Here is an 11,455-nt window from a genome sequence, read left to right on the forward strand (position 1 = left end):
TACCACTTTCACTAAAGTCCCTCAAGGTCGCAAATACATATTTAATATATACATACATTTTAAATGGTTGATTATGGTAGAGTTGCACACACATGTATCTGAAGCAGCCACTAGAATATTACAAACTACACGTCTCATGTCACAGAAAGGCATTTTACAATGTATTGAGTGAGTAGAGAAAAACAATAATTTAACAATAGGCGTAATATCATCTTAAAACATTTATATATGTACACAGGGATAAAATACAGAAGGATCTGCTCTGAAGTTATCAGAGTTGTGGTATCCCAAATGATTTTTTTTTTTAAATTTTTACGATTGTAACATTTTCTGGGTTTTTTCCTACAAGGAAGTATTAAATGGGGTATGTATTTTAAATGTAAAGGGAACACCTTTTAAAGGCAAGACAGCAGGTGCATTTTTGTGACATTTCCAGTGGTACTGCATTTCCAGAATAGAGCAGAGTTCATGGCATTTCGTTCCTTCACTGTGTGTGGGGAACAGTATAGAAATAGCATTTAGGCAGATGAACATTGGATAAACAGTAGATGGATAGTAATTGCAAGACTGGAGCCTCCGTCAAAGCTAAAAAGTGATGCTTTTTTTTTGTTTTTTTAACTTTTTAATTTTTATTTTTTTATTAACATTTATTATTTGTTTCAGGGTACAGGTCTGTGATTCATCAGTCTTATACAATTCACAGCACTCACCATAGCACAGTGTCCATCACCCAGCCACCCCATCTCTCCCACCCCCGCCCCTCCAGCAGCCCTCAGTTTGTTTGCTGAGATTAGAGTCTCTCATGGTTTGTGATATTTTGATAAATACAAAAATGTTAACCAGAGACAGGAATGTCCTTTCCTGACCAGGAGGTGCCGGGCAGATGACCAAAGGGAGGAGACAGAAGGAGAGAGGGAGGGGAGAGTCATCTTGAGGGGGAACTTGCTGGCACAGATAAGGAGATTTGATCTGCACCCTCATCTGCAAGAGCTGCTCTGACACCTGAGACAGAAGGTGACATTGAGATTTCACAAGGGTTGAACAGGTGTGCAAAAACTAGCCAAACATGTTCTTATCCAGGGGTTACCTACCTTTTTGGCCCTTTACCTTTTTCTGAAAATCAACTGGAAAAAAAAAAAAAAAATTGGAGGAAATCGGAGGGGAAGACGAACCAGGAGAGACTGTGGACTCTGAGAAACAAACTGAGGGTTTTGGAGGGGAGGGGGGTGGGGGGTTAGGTGAGCCTGGTGGTGGGTATTGTGGAGGGCACATATTGCATGGAGCACTGGGTGTGTGTATAAACAATGAATCTTGGAACGCTGAAAAGAAAAATAAAATTTTAAAGAATATTTTAAAAATTGGGAAAAAATGATTTTTTTTTTTTTTGGAAAAAAGGAAAGGTTTTCTAACTCGATAATTAGAGGGGATTTTATTTTTAAGATGTACTATGTTTGGAATCACATGAAAAACAGTTATTTGTCTCCCCAGTTTCTGGCCACTTTGGGAGCATCTGTGATAACTTCTGTGGGGTTTTTGTTCCCCCGCCCTTTCTCTTTAATGCTCCTGTGATTCCAGTAAAACTGAGCTGTCTCAAGTTACCCATGATTTTCTGGTAACCGAGGCTACTGATTTTTACTCCTGTTTCCTCTGCTCACGTCCCATACTTCTTCTCATGGTTAAAATTTTCTCTATCGCCTATATTTGATGGTTTGCTGGTTCTGCTGCTCTTTTATTTTGCTACTCCCCCAGTTCATCCTGCATGGTTCATTTTCCTAATTACAACTCTCAGTGCCTGGGCATAAAGTCCAAACACTTTGGCCCTCTTATTCTTCATCCCACACATTTCTTGACTTGCCTCCCACTGCTGCCCCCTCCCCATCATGCTGCTCTTCTGCGGTTGCTCAGTTCACTTTCCCCAAACAAGCATTTGCAGTCCCCAAGGTTCCATTCACTGATCCTGCCAGCAGTTGAAGGCCTGCCATTAGCGAAGCATGAAGCTGAGGCCTGGGAGGACTAGACATCCACAGCACGTGAAGGTCATACCACATGGGGGACGTCACAGACCGCAAGTTCAAAACTCCTCTCACTGCTGCTTTCTAGTTAGGTGACCTTATGTAAATGACTTAATCTCTTGGTTCCTCAATTTTCTAATGTGTAATTGGACATTTCACCTTTCAGTGAGGTTAGTTATTACGATCATTAAATGTTATACAGTACCTAGCAGATTACCAGGCAAAATAGTAAGTACTCAAAAATTGGTATTTCCCTTCTAACCCTTCCTCAGTTTTCCAAAGAACTTACAATTTTCAAGCAGATATGGTGTTGTAAGTGACCTGAGTAGTATAAGCAAAAACACAGGGAGTTCAGAGAAAACAGCACAGAAAACACTATTGGGCTTATCTTTTTTTTTTTTTAATACTTTATTTATTTGATAGAGACATGGCAAGAGAATACAAGCAGGGGGAGTGGGAGAGGGAGAAGCAGGCTTCCCGCTGAACACAGCCTGATATAGGGCTTGATCCCAGGACCCTGGAATCATGACCTGAGCCGAAGGCAGACGCTTAACCACTGCCCAGCTGCCCCTATTTGGCTTGTTTTAAAAGAATATCGAGAGAAGACTAGCTAAGACTTTCCTGCGAGAGTGAATAATATAACGAAATGTACAAACATGGGAAACGACCAAGAAAGGAAAGCCCCCACGTCCTTGGGGTCTTTATGCAAAGTCCCCATCTTGATGGAGCCTTCCTTGCCACCCCACATAACACTGCATCCCAGGCCAGTCCCCCCCTTCCCTAGATCCCTGCTCTGATGTGCTTTCTCATTTCACCCACTACTATCCATGTCTTCTATTTATGTAGTCTGTGGTCTGTGTCTTCAAAAGAATGTAAACTCCACGAGCGCAGGCGTGTGGAGGCTGTATGTGTATAGTTCTTCACTGCTGCATTCCCCTTACCTAGTGAATGGACACCAGTGGTATGTTCAACTCTCTGGCTCGGGGTTATGGAAGTTCTGGCTGATAGAGCTACAAAATCTGGCTGGAAATCACGGAAGTCACTAAATTGCAGGTTTTAGATTTTTAAATTTATTGAGTTGAAACTCCTTATCTTAGTTTTTGTTTTTCGTGGGTTTTTTTTTTTTTTTTAAACGGGAAAGGTGTGCTATAGTAAAAAATGACATAGGTTGAAGATTGACAGAGAGAGGAAGACAAGATAAGAATCTATTGTGGTAGTCTAGGAACTATATGAAGAAAGTCTATACTAAGTGGTACTTAGAGAAGTAAATAGGAAGGGACAGCAGACATTCCAGCAGAGTTACCTAAACCTGACTGTTAAAACATTAATAAAGGACGGGAGAAATGGAGTCATGGAAAGGAACGCTAGGCAGCCATCCAAGAAATTGAGGAAATGCGCATATGCTGAATGTATCTATAAGCAACAATAACTAATTGCAAAGAGTCCATATGGTGTGATTCTGTTTGTAGAGCTATGTACATAAGTATATGTTAATACATTAAATTTATCTGACAAATAGACATCAGACTATTAACATGCAGATGGCATTAAGGAAGGTACCCACTGGTCTGTAGTATTATGTTACACAATTCTGTGCTATTTGGTTGCTTTTCTATAAGCACATATTATTTTATATTAAAGTGTCTTTAAATAATGTAACTCACTTTAAATACATCTTATAAAAGAAATGTCAAGAGTATACTTCTAATCATTACAATTATTTTAAATCTATCACTTAAATCTCTGACAAAACACATGAGTATTAAAGCATAAGTACAGTTTGCATTTTGACTAAAAAACTGATAAGGTCACCCTTAATTCAAAAACAGTAATGAAGTGAATGAATTTGGGAAAGCATAATCCAGAATCAGAGACCTTCTAACTCATAAGTGAAGCCACTATTTTGTTCTAATTTATCACAGAGTCAGAAAGCATCTCCTAATTAATGAGTAATGAAGACATTAATAATCCAGAGTGTAATCTCCCAGGAAAGGGTTAAAGTTTAAAATCATGAATGCTTTGCGCACACACACACACACACACACACACACATAGACACAGAGAGACACACACACATTTATTTCGTAGTTTATAAGCCATTTTAAAATATGGTTGTGAGGATCAGTGATAAAAATTAAACTAATAGGAAATCTGGCATTAAAAGCATATGGCTTTCAAGAAAACTTTTTACAGTAGATCTTTGCTCTAAGTAGTTTTCCAGAAAAACAGTTCAAGGAAAAACGGTCTAAACCATTCTCTATTTGAACAGAAGACTTTGTATGTTATTATTTAAAAATGAACAGTTTTAATTTTTGAAGCAGTTATAGGTGCTTACTCAAATCTTAAATTTATCATTATTTCTCATTGTCTCAGGTGCCAGTTCAACAGATTCTGAGAGTGAAAAATTAGCTTTCAAATCAAACCCTGGAGCCATGCCGCAGTAAGTGCCGACAATCCCATCAATTCTCTGCACAGCAAAGAAGGTGGACAGAGTCATTGTGGGGAGAAGCAGAGTGCCTTGTGCTGTGAAGGAAGAGGTCAGCTGATGTCAGCCAAAGATCAAACATTTGAATGTGGAACACAATTTTTAACTTAGGAGTTTAGATTTTGAAGTCCGCATTTCATCATTGAGATTCCAAAGTCAAACCATAGACAATCTTAAGTTTCAAGGACAACTAACTGGTTATAAATATATGAGAACATCATCAGCATTGAGAGGAAGCTAGTTAAATCATAACCAAAATGTGAATGAGGACCAGTCTAATTACACCAATTGCAAAGTGTGTAATTAGCCCAGAAATACTTGGATAAAGACTATTGCTAGTTAGATCTTACCAGGAAAATTGTAAAATTTAGTTCTTCTTACAAAGACAAATGGATTATTTTCCAAAATAATTATTATGTAAATTGATGGTAATAATTAATTGTTTGCAAAAATAAAATCAAACCTACTGGGATTTTTGTAAAAAAACTCCTTGAGTATTGGGGCGCCTAGGTGGCTCAGTGGGTTAAAGCCTCGGCCTTCGGCTCAGGTCATGATCCCTGGTCCTGGGATCGAGCCCTGCATCGGGCTCTCTGCTCCACAGGGAGCCTGCTTCCTCCCCTCTCTCTCTCTGCCTCCCTCTCTGCCTACTTGTGATTTCTCTCTCCTGTCAAATAAATAAAATCTTTAAAAAAAAAAAAAAAAACTCCTTGAGTATTGAGACTATGCTAATAAATTCCTTTGATCTGTTAGCAGATACGTAACAATTTTATCTACTCAGCATCAAATAATCCCTGAGTATTAATGCTAAAGGAACCTTATGAGATGATATGCTCTGGCACTCCTGATTTCAGATAAGGATCTCAAGTTTCGAGAAGCTACTCGACTCGCTTGAGATTTCACAGCCAGCCTCTTAGCAAAATTGGGCCTAGAAACCAACTCTTCTCAACCTTTCTCTACACCTCACTAACTTTTATGCAGTAAGAAAAGAACTAAAAGGCCAAGACATTCTCAACAAAAATTGGAAACCAGAACAAAGAACACCTGCTAGACTTAAAAGAGACCATTAAAACTTTGAATTAAATACGGAACCCTAACCATAAAGATTTCAAGTATCTGCTTATTGCTAAAGATTGGACCTTCTCCAGAGACTTGATTTTCAAGTTCAATACTTTAGGTTCTCTGATATTAGCTGAGCTATATATAGTTATTTTTCTTTTCCCTGTGTGTTTATTTTGCTATCTATAAGGTCTAGTCTATGCGTATGTTGACCACAGCTATTCTAACTGTAGGCTATGGCTTCCCATTTCTGAAGCACTTACAACAGAAGTGGTTTGAATGACCAAAAGAAACTGAGCTCTTGTGGGGAAATCTTTCAAAGAGTAATTCCTGCTTTAAGAAAAAAAAACCGATGGAACACACTTGTCTCCATATTTTCTAGAGCTCAGAAGAAAACAACTTCTGTCTCCTTGACAATAGGATCATCTTCTCCAAAGACAGGAGTGACCACAGCTGTGATTCAACCATTGTCTGTCCCCGTTCAACAGGTAAGTGTGCCTTGGACCAGAGACCACAGTGAGTCAAACTCATTGGCAAACTTCTTGGTTTAAAGATTACGGCTTTGATTCCAATTCGGTATACTCCCTGCAGTATTTTTTAAGTGGAAACACAACTGAGAGGAAAGAAAATGGTAGGTAAAACTGTCCCTTTCAAGCTACTAAAAACATCTTTCATCGAAAACATATCACCGATTAGTAAGTGCTTGCATTTCCATTAGGAATGTCCCTAACAGCTCATAACCTGAGAAAATGGTATCTCTTTTAGCTATGACTATTTGGTTTTTCTTCTACCTATAAATCCTCTTCTGTTTCACCACATTTATTAGCTTATTTAAAACAAATTAGAAGCAAGAAAAGCCCACATACCAACAAAAGTTTTTCCAAGAGATGAACAGTTAAAAAAAATACAAATTTCTTGATTTAACAAAGCATTTTCATCCTGCCTTTTTTTTTTCCTTTATGAGACTACCATATCCAAGAAAAAACAGCAATACAAACTACTGGAAAGTAATAGTTTACTTTGCCAACACTACAGAAAATGCTTTTAAAAACAGAAAAAAAAAATTAGAATGGAAATGTTTTAATCAGATGTATGTTACTTTGCCTTTGTGCTGTGATGCATATATTTAACTAGGACACTCACAAAAGGCTTCCCCACCCCTGCCCTTGAAATGTAAATGAATCCCTAACTGGTAAATCTGTTGTGTGACCGTCACCAGCTCTCCATCTCCTGAGCACCCAGGTATTTTAGTATTTGTAGAATGTGACATATACTCTTGGATATGTGGAATAGGGAAACAGTAAAGATATTTGAGTTTGTAAACTTGAAAAGAACCAACCAGTATAATTAATTCAAAGATGGCATAGATGTTTCCTTTAAATCCCTAAACCAGTACTTATAAAAATATTTCTGATTAAATCAGTGGATCTTTTTTGTTTAATATTTAATTATTGATAAGTGGTGAGTGTTTATTAGCAACATGTTAGACATTTCATTGGGGAAAAAAAAAAATACATCACTAGCTTCATTCCCAAACACTTTATAGAACTATGCATGGGAAACGTGAAACATGTCGGGAATGTGGCAGAATATGTTAAAGTGTAACACAAAAGCCTAAGAGCATGAAATATTTAAATACGTAAGCACCATAATAATGTAAACGGTACATTTAAATGGTTTAAATTCTCCAGGGACACTAAATGGAAGGACACACATTCCAGTTGTACAGGTAGGATGAGGGGCTCAGAGAAACTCCATTGCTTTATTACTGTAAGCAACGTCATGTGAAGTTGAACACCCGGGAGCCAGATTGCCTGGGTACAAATCCCAGCTCTGCCACTTGATGTAACCTCTCTATGCCACGTTTCTTCATCTGTAAAATGAAGATAATACCATGCATCTCACCAGAGGATTCAGTGTGTCAGTGAATCTCCATTAACACTTAGAACCGTGTCTGGCACAGACTAAACACTACGTAAGTGTTCCAATAGGCCTTGGACATATAAAGACAACAAAAAGTGAAACCCAGTCCTGAATCACAAACCAGTGAGAAGTCTTACGAGGATAATGAATAACGCCCTTTACTATCCTCACATCTCTGCAACTCTGCCAACATTCTCGATGATAACTTGTGACATATTTGGACCCATGATATCAGATCACCATCATCTGGGGTTAAGAAGCTAACCATTGCTTACATAGAAGGGCATAAATCCAAAGTGTTGGAAAATAAATGATTGGAGAAAGAGACGTATTTTCCATTCCCTACTCTGGAATCTTTATATTTCCCCGGAGATGAGTGCCATACAGTAAGTATTTTAGCATCTTTGTTTTTTGCACATCAAGAAAGAACAATATATTCCTTTTTAACTTGTTTCCTGTAATCCCCTATATCAAGAAAGAATGCAGGTTAAACATAAGGTAGATGGTTGATAATTTACCCTCCACTGCCAGTAACTTGTGCTTTTAATTCCATGAATCCAGACTGTATTTAAAAATAAAATATAATGTCTGTGAGAACTTTTGAAAAGACCCCTGTGGAAGTCCCACACACAGAAATCCATTTGGTAAGAACATTTACAAGCTCATGGATCCCCAGGGAACTGAGGAACTTTTACCTTGAATATCCTTTTGAATAGAGAAGAGGAACAGCTGTGAAAGGAGGAACAAGGTCTGTACTGTACGTGAGCGTAGAGCAGCAAAATGACAGATGGCACTGTTTGCGTTCCCTCGTTCCATTCAAGCGGAGCAATCCCAATAGTGGAAGATTTCTTTAGCCCATCTTTTCAACAATTTATATATTTGGAATTTGATCCCTGTGTCTCTGCATTTTCAGGTCCACAGTCCAACCTCGTATCTCTGCCGACAGGATGGAGCTGCTCCTGCCTACTTTCCTCCTATTTTTACCAAGGTCTGACATCTCACATCTCTTTCTTTCTGTTTGCTTTGGTCCTTAAGGTCCCTTCACATGGGCCTTCATGCAGCAGCCTTTAAAAATTAAAATGAACAGATCCACAGACTCTTATGGTTACCTTAGGCGCTGAATAGGTGTTTATGCAACAACTGTTTTGTGAGTATCATCTGGTCAAGGGTCTGATGGTGTGGGCGTGGTTAGTGACCTAGTAGAGCTTACTGTGGAGTGGGAAAGCCAAGAGGGTAGAAAAAAAAAGAGACAAAGAGCTGTGTAGGAAATTGCTTAGGAGAACCAGCACGTTTTAGAGAAAAAAAAAAAAAAAGACAATATTCAATTTGTTCTTCAAGTTTGTGTTTTGCCTTGCCAAAGTGAATGACATCCATTTTGATAGTCAACTGCTCAACTCAGAAATGGCTCCGTGTGGTGTATCTTTTTTTTGAGAAAATTACAAACCTTGATTGAAATACGTCTAAAAAGGCCCAAATAAGTAAACAGAGATTCCATGTGTGTAGACTAGAAAATCGTGAAGTCATGAGCCCCAAATTAATCTCTAAATTTAATGCAGATCTAGCTGAAATTCCAATTGGTTCCTTGTTTTATTTGTTTAATGTAGAACTTAGCAAATTTGATTCTAAGAAAAAAAGGTCTAAAAATAGCCAAGGTACTCCTGAAGAGGAAAATTCAATGCTGGTAAGAGGACAAGGGATTCGTCATCAGAGATGTTAAGACTTTGTAGAGTAGTTAGGATAGTATCATGCTGAACAAGACCAAACAAATGGGCATGTGATCAGAATAGAGCCCACAGACACTCCAGTATCTCCAAAAACCTGCAGATCGCTAGGTAAAGAATGAGTTCTTCAGCAGAAATTTAAAAAAAAAAAAAAAATTGGACTCCTACTTCACACTTTTTACAAAAATCTAGGCAAAGTAAATGAAAGACAAATGTGAAAAAGCAAATCCATAAAATTTTGCAAGGCAATAGGGAAGAGCATCTTGGCTTTTCTTCTTGTAGGGGATGATTTTTTTACTTCCAAGCCAGACTGGATCCGCATTATTAAAGGTCATTTTATAAGCAGGGTATTTTGTATAAGACACTGGCAACAAATGATAACATTTGACAACATTCAAGCATGAAAAAACAAAACAAAACAAAACAAACCCCAAAAAACAATAAAACCTGACAGAATGTGATGCCACTGAGGTTGTCCTCTAATCTGCTGATAACAGCAGATGTCCCCACAGTGTGGGTAATTCAGCTGCTGTGTGGTTTTAGAGCTTCTCAAAGACAGCTTCACCAGGTCATCACCAGAAAGTCTGTGCTATGTGAAGGTGATTTGGGGGGTCCCAACACACCTCTTGATTTAAGCAAATCGAGAGGTCATGAGATTTTGCTTTCCCTCCACTCAGGGCTTCCCCACAGTGGCCTGGCAGATGGTGATATTACGGAACTCCTCCTGGGCACTAAGAGAAAGCCTCAAAACTAGACATAAATCCTCTTTCCTCCATTGCATCCCGGCTCCTGAGGCATTGACATTCAATTAGCGGTATATCCCTTCCCCCAGAAGAAAACCGTGAAACATAGTGTGTGCTAACTCCACAGCTTAGTAAAAAGAAAAGTGAAACATAATTCTGTATTTTTATAAAGGTTGATTTAAAAAAAAAATCACAAACTGTAGAGTGATGGGCAGCACAGAGCATACTTCACTGGGCATTTCCAGTGCCTTCTACCTTCCGTGTCTAGACCGTAGATCATCTCTGATCTCAGCAGAATTGCTTCCTTCCTGACCTTGGCTTTCCCCTTTGTCTCTGTGGGCATCTTCCCTCCCTGCTTTGCTGGGTCCTTTTGGGCCTGGACTTTGGTTTTGGAGGGGCAGGTTTAGAAGATAACTCTGCTTATCTCCTTTGTAACTCAAAGTAGCCTTCACTTTGTCACCCTTAGCATCTTTTATTTGGTCTTTCTCTCACACATGATGGTGACAGTGAATGTCAGTCAGGTGGGCATTGCTGGTCTAATAGGCACCCTCACCTGTTTCCTCATACTACTCTTTAAAGATTTCCCGGTTTCACAGCTGGTCAGAGGCAGAGCCCGTGCCTCTGTCTGTGGGCCACTGGGCTTAGCTGGAGCAGCAGAGCTGGTATGGGACTGTGGGACTAGGGGCAGTAGGGGCACATGGGAGACAAGAGAGCAACTAGTCTTATGTGGCCTTTCTTTCTAAGTAGTTCAGCCCCTTAAAGGAATCACAATATCAGGTGGGCTTGATATATGGATCCTAGAACACTCAGGGTCCCCCAGTTCTGCCCTGAGTGGATGATGTAGATTGCTAAGTGCAACTTCTGTAGGTTGGCTCTTAGTCTCCTTCAGGGTTCCTCCCTGTGTCCCTGAAGATTCTCCTAAGGGCTCATTCCACTTAGCTGTGGTTTCTCTCAAGATGAAAAAGTTTGCTCTGGGTGGAGTCCTATTATAATCCTGTGGAGTTTTGCTTCAGATCCTTGGTATCTACCCATTTTCTCTCTGACTTTCCAGCCTTTGAACAAAACACACAATCCTAAGAATAAATCAAACTTTCTGGCTTGTCCAGGAAGTGTTGAATAATTAATCTACACAACCTGGGCCCTGTGAGTGACACTTTTCCTGCTCTGATCCACTAAATTAGCTCTTTGGACCTAGTCACAAAGTAAAAAAGTCAATTTAGAACCAGAGATTTTCTACATTTAAAAACAAGGAGACAGTGTAATCAGAAGTAGTTAATAAATCTTAACCTTTTCACTTAAAAAAAACCCCGGCATTTTGTTAACTACTCAGCTTATTATCAAATGCCTTCTCAGACTTAATATTAGCCTTTCATAGTTCTTCCGCCAACAGCTCTGACTGAGAATTTCCTTAGCGCTCTACCACACTCACTGCAGCCCCTTTGCTCTGACATTTGTTTTTTCCCAGCACACGTTTGTTGTCCCTTCAGATGATCTTAAATAACCGAACCAAACCAG

General features: G+C 39.1%; 1 protein-coding gene across 5 annotated transcripts in view; it reads left to right on the forward strand.

The window, feature by feature from the left end:
• PALLD (palladin, cytoskeletal associated protein) overlaps window positions 1-11,455 on the forward strand; it is a 419,989-nt gene that overhangs the window by 179,953 nt on the left and 228,581 nt on the right. For all 5 annotated transcript variants that reach the window (XM_059174890.1, XM_059174854.1, XM_059174865.1 and 2 more), the window contains exons 4-6: window positions 4,386-4,452; window positions 5,936-6,041; window positions 8,390-8,464. In XM_059174890.1, coding sequence (XP_059030873.1) covers window positions 4,386-4,452; window positions 5,936-6,041; window positions 8,390-8,464 — 248 coding nt within the window. The remainder of the gene's footprint in view (window positions 1-4,385; window positions 4,453-5,935; window positions 6,042-8,389; window positions 8,465-11,455) is intronic.

The sequence above is a fragment of the Mustela lutreola genome, chromosome 1 (genome assembly GCF_030435805.1).
Source record: "Mustela lutreola isolate mMusLut2 chromosome 1, mMusLut2.pri, whole genome shotgun sequence".
Taxonomy (NCBI): Eukaryota; Metazoa; Chordata; class Mammalia; order Carnivora; family Mustelidae; genus Mustela; species Mustela lutreola.